Raw genomic sequence first — 23975 nt, 5'->3', positions numbered from 1 at the left:
AACTCAAATTGTGTTTGGCTGAAAGAAGAAAGTCATATACACCTAGGATGGCTTGAGGGTGAGTCAATTATGGGATAATTTTCATTTTTGAGTTCTTTGAATAAATAAAAAACAAAACACTATGTGAATACTAATAAATGAAAGTAACATCGTACAGTGAATGTTAACTAAAGGACGGAAATCTATTAAAAAAGACATCAAAAAAAGAGTGACACTGTGCACTTGCACAACGCTCTGTTTGCACTGCTGCAGCAGGTTTTAGATGAGCTAATGCTGATCTTTCAGTCCTGCTGATCATGTGATGTTCTCAGTTCCAGAAACTCAGGATGTCACTTCCATTAACGTCATCACACATGAGATGCATGCACATGTTTGTTCTCCACAAAAGCACATGAACGTGACACTTCACACGTACCAATAAACCCTGAATGATGGTGTGCCGGTTCTTGCCTTCATAGTCCACCACCTCAATGTAATCCAGGTAAGCGTCGGCCCAGTAAACCAGCTTGCTCACCAGGTCCAGAGTGATGCCATGAGGGAAGACTATTTTACTGTCTACAAGTTTGGTGCGGTTTTGGCCATCCATATCGCAGCGTTCCACCTTCGGAATCTGGCCATAGTCTGTGAAGAACACTTTCCTGGAAGAAGAAAGGACAGAAAAGGAAAACTTTATGATACACCGCAAACAACTGTAAAACTAAGTATGCATAAACTGTGACAAAAGCATGACAAAAATATAAATTAATCAAATCAAAAGGATCTCTTATTTAAACAGTTTAAGAGTTTGTGACTTTTACTTTATTCATTCTTTACGTTTGTTTTTTACTTTATTCATGATAATTCCATTTAGATTCATCCTGTCCAGACCCAATAATTGATTTAATAATATTTAATAGTTAATAAATAATTAAAAACATAAGTCACATAAAACATGTTAACACTTTACAACTTTTAGCACTTTCCAATTATTTATTTTTATTTTTTATTTTTTGCATTTATGCATGTTTTAATTGATTTTTTTATTTTTATTTATAGTATTAAGAATTTAGGGGGAAAAAATATTTTTAACTGATATTAAAAATAAAAATAAAATGCATCTTTTCCCCCTTTATTTTTAAATTTCTGTTGTTGTTTTTGTCCATTTTTTTTGTTTTTGAGTTGAAAAGGCTTTGGGAGATGCATAAAAATGTATTTTATTATATCATCAAAACTACATAAAAGATGAGGAAGCGAATTTGCTATCCTCATGAGGAAAAAATCATCATGGACCTTTGTAGGAACTGATACTGTGGTATGGTGCAGAAACATGCCATGATCAGTAGGTTAGTCACAAGCAAAAATGTAAGATTCAGACATATGTCAGCAGAGAACCAAAAGTGACAGTGACATTGTTGGTCCAGACAAGGATTAAGTAATGGTCTTAGGTTGTCACCCCATGGCAGGGTCCAGTGCGATTCCTTTAGGATTATAGAGCTCCAGGTCCAGTAGGATGACACAGGTGAAGCCGTCTTTACTGCACACAAATATGCGGTCGTCCACATCATCCACAAAGTAGATGTTTCCTGTCAGCCAGTCAATGGCCATCTGCTCCACATCTGAGTTTGTGAGAGAGAAGCAAGACAAGAAGAGAGAGTGAGGTGGAATAGAGGGAGAAGTGTTTCAGTGTTTGTTTTATTTTTAGTCAGTCTTCACAGAAAGATCCTGCGAAGCAAAACATGTAGGACTGGATAACAGGAAACTCAAAACAAGAAGCTATGTAACTTTAGAAGAGCTACAATTAGTGCAGCTGGCTTGAAATACAGTCCCATTATTAGGCTACAATAAGAGGAGTACCAATAAACCTGGACAATAGTCTGACCGATCGATAAAAAAAAAATCGATAATTTGGAACCATACAATGTATCGTTGGCTATTGCCACAAATATACCCGTGCGACTTACGACTGGTTTTGCATGTAAAATAACATGATCATCAATAATAAACAGCATATAAATCAAAACTGCCTAATGTTACTGAATGAAATGTCAATCCAGGAAGTTGTATAGGACTGTGAAGTTTTTGGGGGTGTTTTGCTTAAAATGTTGCTTTTATGAAAATTACCCACATTCAAGTGTTGATTGAAAAAAAGAATGCATTTGGATTTATTTTTCTTTTGATATATTGCATCTTCAGATATTCATACCACACAATATTCTGGGGGCCATGACATTTTTGTGAAAATTATCAAAAATGCTGGTGCTGGCTGGCAACTTCTTTCAAAAAAGCTTCAGAATAAAAAAAAAAAAAAGTATGTATGAATAAAACAGTGTCTTTTAAAAATTATAATGGGCCCCCCTCACTAAATACAAGCAGAATAAATGTATCTGATGTATTGTTAATCCATTCTGATGTAAAATCAAACTTATTGCTGTATGAATGAATTTCGCAGAAACTCGTTCTGCTTGTGTTTTATGTTTTCGGCCCAGTGGGGTTTTTATACACGTCTCGGCGTATGCATATGTGTGTGTACATACCAGCCCAACTCTGACTCGCTGTCACAAGACAATTATTCACTCAGAGACACACTACAGAAAATAAAAAACAGCAAGCAAAGAAAACAACAACCTGATAGCAGAAACTTTAAAAAAAGACTATGATGAAAATCTCACGAGGTGAGGTGAGATTCCATGCTAAAGTGTTTTTACTAAACCTTAAGTTTTAAAACCTGACGCAGACACCCGTTCACCATGACTGCACCTTTCCCTGCACAGGAAGGTTGGACTTGGCCGTACAGTTATCCTCAATTCTGGGAAAAGAGTTTGAAATGGTAATTCAGTGAATATTGAGTTTCTTTTTCTCTTCTCTGACAATAAGACTCTTTCTGTGCGTGCCGTCTAGAGCTCCAGCTGTGCGGGCCGGTTTGCAGTGCCTCCCATGATGTTTGGCGTTACAACAGCTGCAACCGTACTTCCTGTTACGGATTTGTTTTTTGTTTTTTTGCAGGCATCCACAAATGATCCTCAGGCATAGGACATGTCCTTGTTGTGCAACCCAGTATGGCGAACTTGTGCAAACCAGACACAAACTGTTCTCACACTTTTCTACAAAGTCCAGTAAACAGCAGCCTTACCGGGAAATGCGGAACTACCTCCAGGCCAAACTAAACCTTCCCCCCTCAACCCTCAGCCTGCAAAACAAACATCCACAGAACCTGTTGCGCAAAACTGTAAAAGACACGTTATTCCAGAGGGCACTTGACACTCTCCTCCAGTACAAATCTGCTCAATCAAACCTAGTTACTCATCTTTCTTCACCCACTCATCCTCCAGAGGAAAAGTAGAAAACAATATGTGCTAGGAACATCTGTAACCAATCAGAAAGCTAAACAAAAGTACAGGGGAAAGGTACAACAAACGGTTAATAACTGGAACTTGTTGAGAAATGATGGCAAATGCCGCAAGTTATTTTGAAAGTAAGGCAAGGAAAAGAAAGAGAAGGTAAAGTAAAGATTGCTTAGGTTTCTAATTTCTCATGATCGGCATTACTCTAAGTGGATACTGATATAGAAACATATCAAGAGTGACTGTGGTAGATAAGACATGGTTACCAGTAAAGTGAAGCTTAACTATATCAGTGACAGAAACAGAAGAGATTTAAGAAGGGTGAGGAGAACAAAGCAGTGAGTGTCTTTGAGGCCCGGGACACGCTGTTGGGATTCTTATGAATGGAAGACTCTTTCAACAAAGCAATGGTTACAAAAGTTCTCAGACGTATGGAATATAAAACACTGATGCATCAAATAACTGGATAATAATGACCATTTTATGGTGGTTGCTTAAATAATGCATAACATAACATCATAACAGACAATGCAGGTGTCTGGTTAAGAGCTATTACATAAATAAAGAAAAAAGAGGCTGTAAGAACTGTACATGTAATAAAATGTATTATTATTTTTTTTTACTTTTTTTTTATTTTATTTTAACTATTGCCATCGGCTGAGCGGCTGTTTTTCTGTTTGCCTGATAAGTCTCAGAAGGGGGACTTTTATATATTGACATCTTTGGTGCTTTTATTTTGACAGCACCGTGAATGCCAGCGGGAACGGGATGCAGACAGTTCTGCGGACACTGGACACGCATGAGCAAAAAACTTTAAATCCTTGACTTCAAACTATGCTGTACTATATCCATTTTGTTACGTATTTTACAGGTTATTTTACAAATATAATTCAAATAATTTGAAATTGAATCAATATGAAAAAAAAAGTGTCACTATTTATAATTAAACTGTGTGATACCGTATATCGGCTTTATATCAGTCAACCTGCTCTCTAAGATAATGACATTGGCCTTTAAAAACATTCATATAATGTCTAATATCACTAGAAAAAAACTGTTAAACTATACTATACACTAGTATATACTGTTATACTATATACAAACTGAATAGTTTACACTAACATTCAAAAGTTTTTTTATTTTTTTTATGTTTTTGAAAGAAGTCTCATTTATTTGATTAAAAATAACAGTACTATTGTGAAATATTAAAATTTTAAACAGCTGTTTTATGTTTTAAAATGTGTATTTATTCCTGTGATGGCAAAGCTTTATGAATGAATGAAGACACAGGCAGACTCTAGAGCTCAGACACATCTGGACAAGATGTGGGCCATTCTTAAAACTGCAGGACAGCTATTACACAACCAGTTTCAAGGACGTCTTGTGCCGATGACGTGTTGTGACACCCTCAAGCATGACTAAGAGAGAACTGATATGCACTATCCAGGTTCATCAGCCACAGTGGGGACGCCCAGTCGCCCACCACCCCTCCAAACACACTGAAGATGAGTTGGTGTGTGCGTCCTGGTCTGTTTTAAAGCTTTTTATAGGGAAGAGTGGTCACAGGGCACATCTGGAGTGCTCATCTGCCCAGCATGCAAGTTATAAATCACTACCCCCTGTATAAAACTGGGTTATACAAGTCAATGCAGCGTGGCCATTATAGTACGATCCTCCCAGCATCAAATAAACCTTCTGCATCACAGGACTATCTGCTGCATATGTGCTCATTAAAAAGACTCATCCATCCACTGTCCTTCCATTTCTCCTCCAAAATGGCCACACAGAGTCATTAGGGATGTGGCTGTAACAACAGTTGTCCTATTCACACTGAAGAGCAGAGGCTGTTGATTTATAGGTCCAGTTAGAGGGAGATCAGAAGTTTGATAACATATAATTATCTCAGCCCTGGTGGCGTAGGGCCTCTGGACACGGCGTAATTGAACAAGGTTGCTCTGATTTATGACCTCTTTGAGGAAGTTTGGTGGCTGGTTTTGTAAAAGGCCTGGGAAGCAACATAATTGGTGGCGTAGGTGCTCACTGCATTAAACCTACAGTGAAGAAGAACAGGGACATTAGGGATCAATGTCAAAGGACGGTGACAAACCATTCTGAGAGCTTATGTCTGTTTAATGGAACTACATTGGATATTCTTTTGAACATTGCTTTTGCTATTGTATCTTTAAGACTGTATGCAAATGATCACTGTTTAGTATCCGTATTAGTTATACAAACATTGGTAACCACTGGTTTATGAACGAGATTTGTTCATTAATATGACATTTGTACTAAATCATTAATGTGTAGACTGATATTATTATTATAATAATTATTAGTATATAAATAATAATTAAAAAAGTTTATTTTAAATTTAGATATTTAATGTTTATTTACATATGTTAAGTTGCTATATTATTGTATCAACTTATATGTTAGTTAATATGAATTAAATGTAAAAGTAAATAAATCTAATCTCTTTATATACTTTTCTTTATATTAATTTATCGGTTCTACAGAGAGAAAAAAATCATACAGGCTTGATCCAACATGCAGGTCATGTTGATAGTCAATAATGATAGTATTTTAATTTTTTAATAAATTATCCTTTTAATTAATGTGTACGCAACTGTGTGCTCTCCTGGACAACTGAAGTTTGGACTGGATGAGAGACGTAGACAGGGTCCATGTTGCTTGATTACACAAACGGACCAAACCAGGTCTCAAAAACACTCTTGGTATTTCACAACTACACCAAGAGAGGACGTGTAGGCGAGATGTCTGATTCACTCTGACGTTTCAGCTGTAGCCCAGTACCTGTACCACAGTTCTGTAAGTCAAAGTCAGAAATGCGTCATAATTGTGACTCAAGGTTTCCTCTTGTCTGTCCAGCATGCAGATAGGTCTGAAATCAGAGGGACAGCAATGCACAGGGTCAAGACTTCCTCTAAGACTACTCTGAGACACTGAAACTCTGTTCTAAAACCTGGGGAGCTGCCTTACTGTCTACATAGGAAGCCAAGCCACCTTATAAGGTTCCGTTGTTGATAATATTACTAATAATTATAATAATGGATTATTCATCATCTGACAAATTTATATTAATTTAACCGATTTGTATTGAAACAAATTTGTATTGTATTTTTCTTTATAATATTTTCTGTATATTTATATTTTTTATTTACTATTTATATAAATTAACATTTATTTTCATATGTTGCTATAGTAATAGCAATACATTTTATTTTACAATGATATTAATTAAAATAATTTATTATAAATCATTACTCATAAAAGTATAAAAAATACTATACTATTTACTATTTTAATTCATTAACATTTAAATGCATTTAATTCATATTTATTTATGTAAATGTTAAGTTGCTATTATAATAATAATAATTATTATTATTAGCGATTAAACCTCTAATGGGAATATACTTTAAATCATGCAAAAAGTGCTCTGCACGTGAAGTAACATGCCAGTTTCATACTTAGGGATACATGAAACTGTGAGCTACATCAGTCCTAAAGTGTAAACAGGGCGTGATTATTTCAAGCAACAATAAACTACTGTGCACTAAATTGTCGTCCCACCCTGCGCACCCTTCCTGTGAAACTGCTTCCTTGGTGTGCTGGCAAATGGCTTTCCCTGGCACTCCAACATCTCTCACACTCTCACACACACACACACACACAAAGAGAGAAGAAAGTGTTGTATATCAGACCTCTGTGACTCTGCACCCATTATCCCTCTGTGCTGGTACACACACAACCACACTTGGCAGCATCTTCATCAGAGAGCAGCCAATATTTAGTCTGACCTGGCTTTCAAGACACATCGATCACAGGAAACGTCCACCACTTATCAACAACATGCACATCAGCACAGTATTTAGTATCCTGTGAATCATTTGGGTCATTGTCTAAAGGTTATACCTTTAATTGAATCAAGTTCTGTACAAACGAAGGTAATATGTGACATTAAATCCTTTTGGGAAGTTGTCCTGCAGAATAAAAAAAATACATTTTGCTATTTTTATTTAAACACAAACACATACATATATATACATATACATATACATATACATATACATATACATATACATATACATATACATATACATATACATATACATATACATATACATATACATATACATATACATATACATATACATATACATATATATATATATATACACACATATATATATACACATATATATATATATATATACACATATATATACACATATATATATATATATATACACATATATATATATATATATATATATATATATATATATACATACATACATATATACATATATGTATGTATGTATGTATGTATGTATGTATGTATGTATGTATGTATGTATGTATGTATGTATGTATGTATGTATGTATGTATGTATGTATGTATGTATGTATGTATGTATGTATGTATGTATGTATGTATGTATGTATGTATGTATGTATGTATGTATGTATGTATGTATGTATGTATGTATGTATGTATGTATGTATGTATGTATGTATGTATGTATGTATGTATGTATGTATGTATGTATGTATGTATGTATGTATGTATGTATGTATGTATGTATGTATGTATGTATGTATGTATGTATGTATGTATGTATGTATGTATGTATGTATGTATGTATGTATGTATGTATGTATGTATGTATGTATGTATGTATGTATGTATGTATGTATGTATGTATGTATGTATGTATGTATATATATATATATATATATATATATATATATATGCCAGATACCTACGCATGCATATTTGCATGCATGCCTACATGAATAAGTTATTGTATCTGGGTGCTGACAACTTGCCATGTAGCAAAATGCAGGCCAGCGTTATTTAGTCCAATGTCAGCATGCAATTCAGTTACAAGGAAGTTATATGGAGAAGCATAGTTCATCCCTGCCCTATTTTTCCCAACACTTGCGTTCATGACGCACTTTGTGGTTGACTTCATTAAAGCCCTGCAGACTGGTGTGTCAAAACTGTGGAAACATGCAAGGAAATGCAAGAGAAATATTTTTTTCACATTCTAAACTATTAAACCTGCAGGTTGTTTAATCTTGCCTGAACACAGCTACAGTAGGAACAAAACCAGTCCAGGTGGCAAATAAGACATGGACCTAATAATGCAGAAACTCCCTACAGGGCAGGAATGTCCAAGTTAAGTAACGGCTGATGTTATATGTTATGAAAGGTGTCGTAGCAATTGCTGCAATGGTTTGGCCAGTAAACAGTGTATCCTTGACATCCTAAATTATATGTTTCCCAGACAAACACTAAAGCTAATCATAGACTAAGCAAGCTGTATCAAAAGTAATAAATACTGACACAGACAGTGCTTTCTCTGTCACTGCAGACGGAAAATGGGACCAATGACATGTAACATTAAGGGTACGCTTAGTGCTCACACTGTCATTTTAACACCAAACGTAAAGATACAAAATAAAATGCTGCGATCTCACGGAGAGCTTATAATATGTGCAGAGAAGTAAAAACGCTCCAGGGTTAGGATGGAAGCGTTCACACTTATTCAAATGAACTGCACTAACAGAGCAATTGCACTAATTTGTTTTAATCAAACCAAACGTGCCAAGTGTGAACACACCCTAAAGGAATAGTTCGCCTCAAAATTATTATTATTAATTCATGTTGTACCAAAACCTTGCGACTTCTTTGTCAATGGACAGCCAAATTTCTGAAAAATACTCCAAAATAACAAAATAGCACCATAAAAAGTATCATAAAAGTGGTCCAATATGACTTATGCACTATATGTCAAGTCATTCGATAGTTCTGTGCAAGGAACAGACCAGAATTGTAACTAAAATTGTAATATTTTAAGACAATTTAAAATATACATTATAATGGCATTTAAGTGAAATTTAAATATTACTGAAAATCTAACTGGTGTGAAAAAGCAAAAGTGTGTTTTGTGTTCATTTCGGGAGTTCAAAACAGCTTGCCAAAGCAAACTTTCTGTAAAGGTTTGCTTTGACTAGTAAACAACACCATCCAACTACCATTGGTCCAGAAAGATGCTGTAATAGATAGGTGTGGTTCTGAGACTCCGCCTTCTTTGACGTGCAAATCTTCTTTTGTTCAGTCCATTGCGGCTTTATAGTACAAATTGAAGTTGTAATTCCTATTGAAAGAGACACCGATACTGTTTTTCATGCTTAATACTGTAAAGCTGCTGGCTTTAAAGCGATCTTTTGTATAACGTGCTATATAAATAAACATGACGTGACTTTACTGAAGTACTGAATTGAAGAGCTAGTGCAAACGTATCCACATCGCCATGATCACATGCTTTCTTACCTGCTGTTTACTCACTGCTGTCATTTTTGTTGTGCGTTTATTTTGTTGTGAAGGGAATGCGCACAGCACATATTTACATATTTTCTCTCTCAGTAGTGTGGGCGGCGTCAGGATGTTTGCTAACGGTATATCGATGGTCATACATTTCAAATTTCGAATAACAAAAAAAGAACTTTGCCTTAAATATATCATGGCCTTTAGAGTTCATTACAGTTAATGAGAGAAGTAACAATGTCCGATTACAAAACAATATGTTTTTCTGAGTCAGATCTTTTCAATTAATCCCTTAATCCATGTAATAAAACCGGTTTGAATGATTCATTTATTAATCCGACTGGTCTGTTTCTCAAGCAAACAACTTGGTACATAGCACAGGAGTCAAATGGCCCACTTTTGTGATACTTTCATGGATCTTTTTATTATTTTTGGAAGCTTTGGTTTTCATTTATTGTAATTGGATGGAAAAGACCAACTAGTACATTGTTCAAAGTTTCTCAGTTCGAAGAAAGTACAATATCATTCAAAAATTTGGGGTCAGTAAATTCTTTTTAAGACATTAATACTTTTAAGCAATTAAAATTATCAAAAAAGTGACAGACTTTTTCATAATTAATAAATGCTATTCTTTTGGACTTTCTATTCACCAAAGAATAGCACAACTGTTTTCAACACTGATAACAACAAGATTTTTTTCTTGAGCATGAATAATAATAATAATTTGTTACATTTATATAGTGCTTTTCTGGGTACACAAAGCGCTTTACATATGGATTAAATCTCCTCAAGCACCACCAATGTGCAGCATCCACCTGGATGATGCGACGGCAGCCATAATACGCCAGAACGCCCACCACACACCAGCTTATTGGTGGAGAAGATACGATGAAGCCAATCATTATAAGGGGATGATTAGAAGGCCATGATGATGTACGATGGATGATGGAATTGGCAAATTTTGCCAGGATTGCCAGGATTACACCCCTAACCTTTTCCGAAGGACTCCCTGAGATTTTTTATGGCCAGAGAGTCAGGACCTACGTTTCATTTTAACGTCTCATCTAAAGTACGGTGCTTGTTACAGTATAGTGTCCCCATCAATATTTTGGGCCCACACAGAGTACAGGGTGAACACCCCCTGCTGGCCTCGCTAACACCTCTTCCAGCAGCTACCTAGTTTTTCCCAGGAGGTCTCTCATCCAGGTACTGACCATGCTCAACCCTGCTTAGCTTCATTGGGCAACCAGTCTTGGGCTACAGGGTGATAGCTGCCGGCTAAATCAACATATTAGACTGATTTCTGAAGGATCATGTGACACTGAAGACTGGAGTAATGATGCTGAAAATTCCGCTTTGCCATAAAAAAAATGAATTACATTTTATACCTTAAAATAGAAAATGTGTCAATTGTAAAAATATTTGAAATTTTTTAACTGTGTAATAATTGTAATATTAACGTTTTTATTGTATGTTTGATCAAATAAATGCAGTCTTGGTGAGTATAAGAGACTTCCTGTGAAAATATTTTGAAATCTTACACACCCCAAACTTTTGAACGGCAGTATAAGTCATACGGGTTTGAAATTAAATGAGGGTTAGAAAATTATGCCAGAACTTTCATTTATGGATGAACTATTCCTTTGGCAGAACCCATCTGTAATTACAGTTACAACACAAATGAGGAAGCTCATTAAAATAATTTCTTGTAAACCATGAAGTTAATTTGTTCAGTACGTGTTTTTTGGATTATCTTGCACAAACAGATACCTAACATAAAACACACAATTAAGAAAATGGTACTGACGGTGCAGGCTGAGGGAAATGTTGATGGTCTTCTCCTCTATGAAGCTCTTGGCATTGGGGAACTTGGCACACTTGAGTTGGGTGGCAGCGGGAGAGTCACCCATGTGGATCCAGCACACAGTCTCCTGGGCGTAGATGAAGTCCATAGCGGTGGTCTGCTTAGTGTTGATGGAGATTGGGTTGGCTCCGCTCAGAGAGGTGGCTTGAATGTTCTGGGAGTTGGCTATGAGGAGGAACGGATGCCGATCTACAGGGTCTTAAACAGAGATGAGAACACATTGTGGGGCCTTGTCACTTCAAAAAATAAGTTTATGACCACACAGAGAGCAAGACAAATGAGCACAAAGGATCAGCAAAAATGTTGTTAATTTCCTACCGTTCTTGGCCTTGCAAGAGCGGTTGTCTGGTTGAGGCAAGTAGCCCTCCACACAGCTGCAGGTGTAGGAGCCATCTGTGTTTGTGCATGTCTGACTGCAAGTCCCGTACACTGCACACTCGTTGAAGTCTGACGCAGAGAAAGCCACATGGTTGGAAAAAAGTCACATGCTCCCTGTTCAATACTTCTAACAGTCATCACTATATTATAAAATCACCTTTATTTAAATCACATTAAATACAGGTGCAGGATTCAAAGCTCACCTTTACATGTCTTTCCATCTTCTCCCACCTCATAGCCGTTCCTGCAGTAGCACTTTGGACCTGACAGTGTCACCGAACAGTTGTATTGGCAGCCCATGATGGTGCAGTTATGGGCGAACTCTATAGCACAAGAAATAGTGAGAACAGACTGTTAGCAGAGAATCATCCACTGAGAATTTCACTGGATCTAATGGAGATATTAAAATGAAGAGATTAAAGAAACTAGTACTACACAATATAGCTAAAAAATAAATACAAAAATTCAAAATAAAATTAATAATACAATCAAAAAAATTTATATTGCGCTTTTCTCAAACCCAAAGCGCTAAAAAACACATTAATAATAATAAAAACTGAAATACAATTAAAGAACAAGATTACAAAGAAAACAAATACAAACAGAAAAAGAAAAAAAATAATTCAAAAAATAAGCAAGCTGATTTAAAAATATGAGTTTTTAAAAATCATTTACAATTAAAAATCAATTAAAATGAAAGTAAAACTGAAATGATCAAGCAATATTATATAATATATAATAAAAATACATACATATTTTCAAATGTACAAGTACAAATGACATTTAATCATCTCTATATGTGTACACAAGTATAACAATAAATAACAAAAACAGCAATATTTACCAAAATATGTGCAATAAAATATTTAAAAGAAAATATAATTGAATTGAACCATACTGCCTAACTATTCAGCAAAATACTGCCCGGCTTACTTCCAACAAAACCAGGTCATATTATCTCAAAATTGGTTAGCAGGTCATCTGGCTGTTTCAAGCTGTTTCCAGACCTTCATCAGCTTAGTCAATGTGGTCTACCATCCACAAACAAGTCAACCCCTGTGGCAACAAGCTGTTTGTCCAGCTAATCAACCACCATAAACTACCTAACATCAGCCTTAGTCTGTTGTCTCTCTTGTTATGTATGTGCAAATTGTGACACTTATCCTAGAGATAGAAGAGAAATCGCATGTGATTTCCATGTGTGCTGTGTACAGTGAAAAGCCTTTAATGCTCTTATAGAGAAGCTTTTAGGACATCTTGGCACCATATGAAAGCGCAACAGGGGCTTCACTGCTCAACCAACCAAAAACACATACACACAGAGCATATGATTAAAAGGTTTGGGTGGACACAGATGAGTGCGTTTGGTTTTATACTGTGGGTATTGCTGTGTTGCCAAACACTGTATCACTGTCCACCAAACTCTGTGTGAACTCAGACTGCGGCTTCACTCAGACAAAAAACAAGTCTCCACGTGCCCACCGGATACACACAGGTCTGAGAAAGCCACATCCATCAAAACAGTGATTTTGTTTGATATGCTAATGTGGGAATGGTTCAAAGGAGTCCAAAATCACAATGGTAATATTTACGTAAGGAACTCCTGTAAAATCCTACAGGATTTTTATACCCGGCACATCCGTCTCGGTTAATCTGATCACAAGACAGCTGCGCAAAAAATACTGGTGTAAATGCCATCTGACGAGTCATGAGTCATCTAGATGCATCATGATATAACTGCTCAAATCACGGAAGGGCAAAATTGCATTTTTAGTATAAATGCTATTCGAGAGCTGCAAAGGTCAAAAAAGGGTTTTAAACTTCGAAATAAAATAACCATTTTACAAAAAACGTCTTAAATTCTGATTATAAACGGTCAATGGAGATGCATCTGAGATATGTTAACATCATGTGTACACTAATGATTTTTTAAATGTTTCTGAAAGAAGTCTATGTTCACCAAGGCTGAACTTATTTGATCAAAAATACAGTAAAAACAGCCATTACTCCAGTCTTCAGTGTCACATTCTTATTATTATCAATGTTGAAAATATTGTTAGTTAACATTTTGGTGGAAACCAGATCCGTTGATAAATAGAAAGTTATTTTTTTTTACAATGTAAAAGTCTTTACTGTTTGATCAATTTAAAGCATCATAGCAGAATAAAAGTATTAATTTCTTTAAAAAGTAAATGTTGCAAAAGAATCTGTGATATTTTATATTAGCAATGACGCGAATATTGACGGATAAACTAAATGCCATGACTGCCACTATTAAGCATTCGGTCAGTTATGATTTGGAGAGACCACAATGCCAATGTCCAATCAGCCCACAATGCACTGCAACACTGTAGGAGAAAGAGGACAGAGAGGAGGAGACAGAGACTCAACCACACAAATGTACGCACAGGGACAATGAGAGTCCTCATCACACAAAAGGCTGTGGCACTGAGGGGTACAATAGGGCTTTTGTGGAATGTGTAGAGAGGAAGATGTGCAGGCAAAACACTACGGCCTGTATCGAATCAATTTCCCCATACCATCCAACCCCAGCTCATACACTGACCTCACACCCACAAACTACTCCAAACAGAGACAAGGGCGTTCAGGACGTAATGCTGGCTACCCGCAAAGCAGTCAGTCAGGAGCAGGTCAAGACAGAGTCTTTTTTCTGGATTTTCTGGATTGATTTTAGGGAAAATCTTTGGCATTCTGCAGAATGAATGAGTATGGTAAGCTATGTGTACTAGACTCTTCTGAGAAGCTGAAAGCATTATGGAATTAAAAAGTTCATGAACGTGCAAAGTGTGAAACTGGCACAAATGGCGATTCTGCGGAAAGCAGAAGGACTTTCTGCAGGCGCAGATTCCACATGGAACTAGTCGTGACGTATCATTAAAGGAATGTTGCGGGTTTCAATAGCAGAGTTTGTAAAAACAAACTGAAAATGCATTGACAGTTAAAGACTTAAGAATGGAAATTTATGGAGCAATGCGAAACAATTCACCCAATGATGTCTATTGTAAGTCAATTTCTATCAACACTGAGTTTCTTTTGTTTCTTTTCCGAACCGAGGTACAATTCAAAACAATTTCTGAGGAATGCCACAAAAATGGTCAATAGACATGAATATAATGGAACACAGCAGTGTTTCTCAACCAGGGGGCCGGGCCAACTAGGAAACCTCAGCAAACTTCCAAGGGGCCCCGAGATATTTTAAATAATTTGAAGTAAAAAATAAATAAAATAAAATTCACATCTGAACATTTTCTTTCTTTGAAGAACCAAACTCCAAAGTCTAGAAAAACCTGGAAACATGGTAAGGTAGCCTAATTTTAATTTCGAGAACAAGACAAGTCATGTAAATGAATATAATCTTATATCTCCATAGACATTTTTATAATGAATATATAATTTCGACTTGTGGCAAGATTTAAAATGTTTTATCAGGTATAAATGGGGGGATGAAAAATCCTTAATCCTTATCCAGTAAATCATGAAAAACTGGAAAAGTCATGGGGAATTTGAATATTGTTGTAGACAATGTGGGGCCTCGGGGTCAAAAAGGTGGAGAACCATTGCTTAGACCAATGAAATCCCTTAATTTTCCAGTCGCTCGTGATCACTGGGAAATCACTATTATTTTTAAGAGATTGCAGAAGATAGGAATAGAAATTTTTAATGATTTTTCTAAAGCACTATTTTAAAATTCCCTGACACTTCCAGGTTTTCCACACTCATTGGGACCCTGGGAATACTCCAGTAAGATTACCTCCTGGCAACGCAGTCTCCAATTGACACAGCCAAGCCTTGCGGGTGTTTAGATTGGTATGCAACCCACATGTTTGTGGTTTATTGGTGCAACGAAAATGATTTTTGAACTGTAAGAGTGTGGCCAACATTCCATTATAATTAACAAATAAGACCGAGCGAGAAAAATAAAGAGATAGAGGATGATGAAAGGTTTAATACCACACCACAGAATCTCTCAAAGACAACATCTACAAAAACGCCGGCAGCCAAACCTAAAATCAGTCTTTAACCGCACCATATGCAAAGCACTCAACCTGTTACAGCACTACTAACAGCAGATCCAGGGTCAGCTCTGTTCCTAATGTCTGGAGCAGGAAAACCTCTTCAGAAATGTGTCGTGTTCCTTGTTCTCAAGCCTGATCTAGCACAAGCAAAGAATCAGGACACGCATCCTGCATGCTTCATGAGGAGAACAGAAAATGCTGAAAATTTCATGCTTCCTATTTTGGCACTGGTGATTTCCATTAATATTTCAGTTGGCGAGTGGGAGGCCAGGCTAGTGTTGGAGAACAACTAACTAAAAGTAGAGATGCTACAGACTGCATTTAGCTAGCGCGGCTGTTCCAGTAAAGGCTAGTTTATTCGACAAGTAGCTGTGAAGCATAACAAAACGCTACATCACTGTATGTCACATTTACTCACAGCCTTACAACAGAGCAAACTGCAGCAATAAGCACTTTCAAACAGCTTTGCAATGTCAATTTATTCCTGTAAATGAGTCAGTCAATTCTGTCCACTTCATTTCAATTAACTGGTTAAAAGTGACTCATTTGAAATATTACTCACTTGTTTTCCTGGAACACATTGAGAAGTCATAATATAACATAATAGTTTTATGTGGTGAAATAAATCTATATCTAAATGCATGATATATTATGATTCATCATAATATATTAAGATCTATGTTGTCAACTTAACTGTTTATTTAAATAAATTATATTACTTATATAATTTATTCAGGTAAAATATTTAAACAATTAAAGGATTAGTTCACCCCAAAATGAAAATTTCCTGATAATTTACTCACCCCCATCTCATCCAAGATGTTCATGTCTTTCTTTCTTCAGTCGAAAAGAAATTCAGTTTTTTTAAGAAAACATTCCAGGATTTTATCATCATATAACTCTTTTCAATTGCAACCCAAATGCAGAAGGTTCAAATCAATGCAGTTTCAAAGCGCTTCGATGGGCTTCAGAGGCTCTGCGTGATCCCAGATGAGAAATAGGGTCTTATCTAGCAAAACCGGTGATCGGTCATAAAAAACACCAAAAAAAAGAATATACTTTTTAACCTAAATTGTTCATCTTGCGCAGCTCTGCGAGGTGGCTAAGGATGACGTAATCACGGAAAGGTCTCGCTAGACGTATGCAAAAGTACCAGCCCCGTGTTTACAAAGCGCTCATGTGAAGACTGATACAAATGCCCTTCTTGAATGGAAAGGCATTGGGGTGAGTAAATTAACAGGAAATTTTCATTTTGGGGTGAACTAATCCTTTAAATATTTTTAAAAAGTAGTTATTAATATTTTTAATTATTTGTTTAATTATATATATTTTTTAATAACTCCAGTCTTCAGTGTCACATGATCCTTCAGAAATCATTCTAATATGCTGATTTTCTGCATTCAAAAGATTTTTATTTCAAATAAACGCTGTTCTTTTCCTTTCAGGAGTTTTTCGTCAAAGAATCCAGAAAAGAAAAGAACAGCATTTATTTGAAATGGAATCTCTTGAGCAGCAAATCAGCAAATTAGAATCAATATAAATGTCTTTACGGTCACTTTTAATAAATTGAATGCATCCTTGCGGGCATGAAAATATTAATTTCTTTAAAAATATTATGAATGTTAAATATTGAATTAGTTAGTATATAGTTAAATAGTATTCAAATGTATAGAATCACTGCAGACTGTCAAAAAATGCATTTTGAATTGCATTTATTTTTAGCTGTGAAGGAAAGTAACTATTACGCCACTCGACATGGGCATGCTGCATCAAAAAAAAAAACTTGAACCACTTTATGGCACTTTGTAAATACACTTTGTAGCATGTTTGTGTATAATATTTCTTGTGTATAATATTTCTCATGTCTGAGATCTCGCTGTCTGTCTGGTGGCAGGTCCCTGCATGCTTGTGTGTATGTGAGAGTGTGTGTATGTGTGTTTGGTAATAATTTAGAATGTGGGGAACATTTTTCTTCTGACAGCAATAGTTCTTGTCAGGTCAGGGGGTTGGAGAACTTCATCTTTGGTCTGTGTGTTGAGTTTGTTCAGGAATGATTGGAAAAGATAAGCAAACCTTTCTTCAGAAAGAAGTTTTAGGACACACAAACACTCCAATGTTGAAGCTCATTGACTCCAAACCAGATAAAAACTCTCTTGTTCTGTTTGATATGGGAGTGTCTTTAAGATGAACCTAAACAAATGGCTGAAAAAAAATGAAAAGAAAAAAACAGACAGAAAAAAAATGACGGTGCGAATTACGAGGGGGCAGGGGTTGGGGGGGTGAGGGTTCTGACACCTTGATCCCCGAAGGCTTGATCCCCCCCCGTTAAAGAGTTGCGCTCTTTAACGTTGTTAAACTGAATGTACCAAGCAAACTGAATTTAACAACACGGACCCACCTCAAGGACATTCTGTAATTCAGACTTAAAAAAAAAAACATTACATTAATTATCTTATTTATCTGAGCAGTGTACATTGTCAAGTCAGTACTCCCAATTGCCCTCCCTGTTCTGTCACAATAATATGTAGTGATCAGAGCCAAACTCATCCATCAGTGCAGTGAAAACATTGTGAAGCCCTACAGCAGAATAGAAACAAATGGATAAGCCATTGCCCAGAATGATATGCTGTTGCCAAAGCTGAGCTCAGATAAAGTTGAAAGGCACAGTGGTGTTTGCCAATAGCAGTGCAAAGTTCTATTTTAAAGGGCTAATCGTTCTTGTAAGTGCAGTGTATTTGCCCGCATGTGTGCACAGCCTCTTGTGTGAAATAGGTCAGCTAAACATGAGCAGAACAGACAAACGCTCGGCTAATATGAAGCTAACAGAGCAATAACACAGGATAAACACAGGCACCATGGCCACATTAGCAGACAAAGCCAACGAAACTGCATTCTCAAACCATTTAGCCTGTAATGGGACGCATTTCCCAAAGAAAAGGGATGTTCAATGACAGAAAAAATTAGGACAAAGGGAAAAAAAAGTAATGAAAGTGGTCAGGTTGGAGGGGCTGAAGCATATAAGGCATTTTAGAGCGATTACATTTGGAAGAAAGATTATGAAGACAAAGAAAACATGGAGTGATTAATTGTGCACATGGAGGAAGAAAGTAAACAGAGTTATTTTGCTTTTGTGTTGACTTATTCATGAATTACGAGTAGCTTGACAATCTACAGTTTCAAAGTAGATAAGTCATAATCAAGGCAACATCTGAAAATGTAACCAGCTACAAAACAAAAAGTAGCTAACTATACTACCATTCAAAGGTTTTGGTCAGATTGCTTATGCTCACCAAGTCTGCATTTATTTGATCAAAAATACAATAAAAACAGTAATATTGTGGAAATATTGTTACGGTTTAAAATAACGGTTTTCTATTTTAATTGATTGTAAAATAAATGTTCAGCAGACATGATCCTTCAGAAATCGTTCTATATGCTGATTTGGTGATCAAGACATTTCTTCTTTTGTAAAAGTTTTGTAAATTGCAAAGTTAACCACCATAGAGTAAATGTTAATAATTTGCATATGCATCAAACGCAAGACTGGAACTCGCACACTGTTTTCTGTGCGTGCACACACGCAGACGGCACCTGAACACCGAATTCAGTTCTCTTTTTCTTTCTTTTGAGCTTGAACTGACACGTAGATTTACCTAAAAAACATAAAGCACTGCTTATTTCATTTGTATCTTTGTTCTATTGTATTTATCTATGCTTGTAATTTGTTTATTATTTTCTATGTAGATGCACTCCCCATAAAAATCCCCCCAAACTTCATAGGAAGATTAATTCTTTACAAATTGAGCTATTCAAATCATCTGGTGGAATTGTATTCATCCCGTAATATATAATCGCAGAAAAACTAAATATCGCATTGTGAGTTTTTCCCATTATCGTGCAGCCCTAATTAGTGCACAGTCGTTCACATACACAAAAATTAAACAGTCCGAAAATGCTCTGCCTTCCTTGAACAGACAAACGTCACCAGATTTCTTATCTCTAACGTCTCTGCCAGTAAAATGAGACCAGTAAAAAGTTGGGAAATGGCTAATGTTCTACGATAAATATACTCCTCCAGTCTGTTGTGAAATAATCCAGTTTGAGGAGTCAAAAAAATGTGAACAGGCCGCAATGAGAGCTGACCAGAAAATTTTTTCAGTGCAGCCCCAAGTTTGAAAACTACAGATCTTGAGTTCCTCAGAAAGCTATTTTGGAGAGGGCTGACAGATTTTTCCCTGTATCTTCATAGTGGGAGGAACTGGACAGACCTTGAAACATCTCTGAGAGGCTTTAGCGCAGAAAGATTAAATCAAGACTGCGGGGAGCCAATTAAATCTGCCAGGAGGGAAAACACAAATCAAACCAGCATTGAGACGGTTCCCAGCTCAGCAAGGGGTTGACTTAACAAAACCCAGTATAAAATGAGCCAGACTAGCATAAGCACAGCAGATATCAGAGGCTGGCTGAGTAGTTAGCGTTCCCATCACTGATTTCTTGATCCTAACCCACTACATTGTTAACATAGCAGCTAGAAGTATCACACGGTCATAAATTCATGCCTGCCTCCCTCTTGCCCCACTTGTCAACAACTCTGTGATAATTACTTAGAAATATAGAGCGACAAAGCATGTTTATAAAACACTGCAGCTGAGTTTCTTGCACAATCTCCACTTCTGTTACAGGGAAACAGCGCAATGCTTGTGAAACTGTAAACCTTTCTGTGAAACCAGGAACAAGCAAACATCCAACAGGAAAAGCATGCGAGCGTATGTTTGTGTGCGTTCTGTACATCTGAGTGCGAGGGGTTTGTGTGGAAGAGTGGGTGAGTGTTTACCCCTGGGTTCAAAGGGTCGGCATTTAAGCGAGAAGACAAGTGAAGTGTGTGTGTCCAGACTCAAAGTGCTGGCCAAGGGCCAGGTCAGGAAGGTACATTATTTATCATTCGGCCTTTAAAACCTCAGGCCCAGTCTGTCATTCTAACATTCCATCAGTATGGAATGATGGCGGCGGATAGACCGGGACTAACATTACGGGGATTTATTTGACCTCACTATCTAAACGTTCCTTTTAAAATGAGATTTTACTGTCGGCCTGATTTCTTTCAATTACTTGCTAAGTGGCCAGATCATTCCTTTAAAGATATAGGTCAGCTGAATCAGACAGTGCATCTCTGGACTTTGGACACAAACAAGATGAGTACATGATAACATGATACCTTTGTGGACATGGGGGTTTCAAACACAGACCGTGGCATGACGATCTTGGCTAATTACGATATCTCTTCATAAAACACAGTCAGGGCTTACAATATGGATTTCTTGAGCTAGAGCATATTTTACTTACCAACAACTGGTCCCACCACACACACACACACACACACACACACACACACACACACACACACACACACACACACACACACACACACACACACACACACACACACACACACACACACACACACACACACACACACACACACACACACACACACACACACACACACACACACACACACACACACACACACACACACACACACACACACACACACACACACACACACACACACACACACACACACACACACACACACACACACACACACACACACACACACACACACACACACACACACACAAATTCAGCTAGGATGCATTAAATTAATCAAAAGTGACAGTAAAAGACATTAATTCAAGTTACAAAAGATTTACTTTCAAATAAATGCTGCAATTTTTTTGACATTCTATTCAAAGAATGATGAAAACGTTTATCACAGTCTACAGAAAAATAGTAAGCATAATATTTCTTAAGCCCCAAATTGAGCATATTGTAATTCTTAAGGATCATGTGACACTGGAGACTGGAGTAATGACTGCTAAAAAAAAGTTGTGTCATGATAGGAAAAAAATGCATTTTAAAATATATTAAAATATTTAGCAATGGAAAACAATGACATTTAAATGCAAGACAATACATTATTACAAATGTTAAAAAAAATCACCATATACTCTTCACCAAATACTATTCACCAAAATCAGCAAAATTCAGAAAACCTCCCAGAAAACTAAATCATTAAGATTGCAAGTAGTATCAAGTAGTTTTTCCATATCAACGAATGTAGAGTAAGTTTGTTTGAATGTACAGGTCTGATTGGGCTAATGATGGTTATATCAGCTGGCCTAAGATTCTCTAATACTGGCTGACAGTATTAGGTAATATACTGATACTGATATACTAACATGGCACTTGTTAAGTGGAAGCTTCCTTGTAAAGAACCCATAAATCCCATTCCTAACTTCAACTTGACAAAAAAAAGAGAGATAAAACTCAGGTCTGATCAGACTGCGTTCTAATGTGATTTGTCTGCATGTGTGTTACCTCGACAGTGCGGCCCCTCGTCACGCCCATCTGTGCAGTCTGGGACACCATCACACAGCTTGCTCAGGTGAATGCACACATCTGTTCCTCGACACTCAAACTCATTGGGAGGGCACTGTGACACCTGGGTGTGATGGCCTGCAAAGGTACACAACAAACAAACAAGTTAACACGCTGCAACGATACAAAGAGTTTTGTTTTTCACCATTTGTCAAACCTCGGTGATGTAACTTGCAGGCAGATACAGTAAAGTTTAGTCAAAAAGGACACTTGCTTGTAAAATTGTATGTTTTGGGTTGGTGTGATTGGTTCTGAATCAGTGTTTAGTATTATTTATATACTATTTGTTGAATATATTGACTTTTTTTTTTTTTTTGTAATATTAATAAATGCTTGTTTATTAATTGTATTAATTTCACATGAGTTATTTTACACAAACCCATCGATTTGCTTCAGAAGACCTTTATTAACCCCCCGAAGCAGTGTGGATAACAGTTAGTTAATACATAAACTAATGTTAACAAATGAAACCTTATTGTAAATTGTTACCAACCTATTTTATTTCAGTTAACTGCCAAGGCAACATTTATAATTATCATTTAAGTTCTTACATTTAATATTATATTTTATATTCATTTAATTTTTCATTTTATTTGTTTTAGTTAACGGTAACAACGCTGTTCCTAATGCTCACTGAAAGGCCAATGAGTTTCTTAATCTGCATGAACATTTCTAGCGTCAGTAACATCTTTCAGATGTTAAGAGAGCAAAAGTCAAGGAACAAAAAAAAAAACTAAGACACACTGTCTCCAGAGTTGTTAAATAAAACACACAGCCACAAGTTATAATTGAGAATACAACAAAGAACTATTGCCTTGTATTTAAAAAACGTATTGGTAAAACTGGTAAGATAAATTACTCTCTACATCCAAAAATAAACAAAAAGAAAAAGTAAACCGTTCATAGCATCGCTTTTGGCCGGAGCCGTTCTCTCTCCGTGTGGCCTACACTGCAAAGCAAATTGTTTATCTTGGATATTTTTCTTTCTTCCACCTCCTCTTTCTCTCTTCCCCTCCACCTCTACTCATAACATCTGCTGACCCATTTTAGAAAAACACAAGAAAAGGAGGGGGAAATTCACCTCCCATAGAGGAATTGAAGTTTTTTAGCTGGGTTAACACCACTCACATTGCACCAAACAGCTTCTTCTGAAGGTCCATTAGGTTTCTCTGCTCTCTTAATACCACATGTGTGAGTATCTTCTGGGACGGAAATGAAGGGGCCAATGTGCTTATTTGGTTCATTAAAGCTTGGCAAAAACAGACTGGGAAAAAAAAATCTGTGGGAGGCCCCAACAGAGCTTTAATTTTTATACCAAGGGCAACATTAGCTCTGTTCGAAAAGCTAGTGAGCTGCCTATGTAAGAAGCAGTTAAAGGCCTCATAATGCTACCTACATAGAATGTTCAAAAGGTCCCATCTCTGCTTTTGGAACAGACCCATAAAATAGCTCCCATTTGTGCTCAAATTCTATTCTCAAGAAACGGAATACAAGCTGAATGAAAATATTCTGATTGAACTGTCAAAGACAACATTTGCAAAAAGAATTAAACTCATGTAATGTAACATTATCTCATA

General features: G+C 36.4%; 1 protein-coding gene across 1 annotated transcript in view; it reads right to left on the bottom strand.

The window, feature by feature from the left end:
• The window catches only part of lrp1ab (low density lipoprotein receptor-related protein 1Ab), a 131654-nt gene that overhangs the window by 54954 nt on the left and 52725 nt on the right, over positions 1–23975 (bottom strand). Inside the window, exons 3-8 of the mRNA XM_079803350.1 lie at positions 22339–22476; positions 12124–12243; positions 11861–11989; positions 11486–11740; positions 1433–1595; positions 416–638 (exon numbers count right to left, since the gene is read on the bottom strand). Of these exons, the coding sequence (XP_079659476.1) occupies positions 416–638; positions 1433–1595; positions 11486–11740; positions 11861–11989; positions 12124–12243; positions 22339–22476 (1028 nt within the window). The remainder of the gene's footprint in view (positions 1–415; positions 639–1432; positions 1596–11485; positions 11741–11860; positions 11990–12123; positions 12244–22338; positions 22477–23975) is intronic.

This window comes from Gobio gobio (genome assembly GCF_949357685.1).
Source record: "Gobio gobio genome assembly, chromosome: 21".
NCBI classification, from domain to species: Eukaryota; Metazoa; Chordata; class Actinopteri; order Cypriniformes; family Gobionidae; genus Gobio; species Gobio gobio.
The sequence above is the reverse complement of the archived record's forward strand: the minus strand, read 5'-3'. Positions and strand labels throughout refer to the sequence as shown.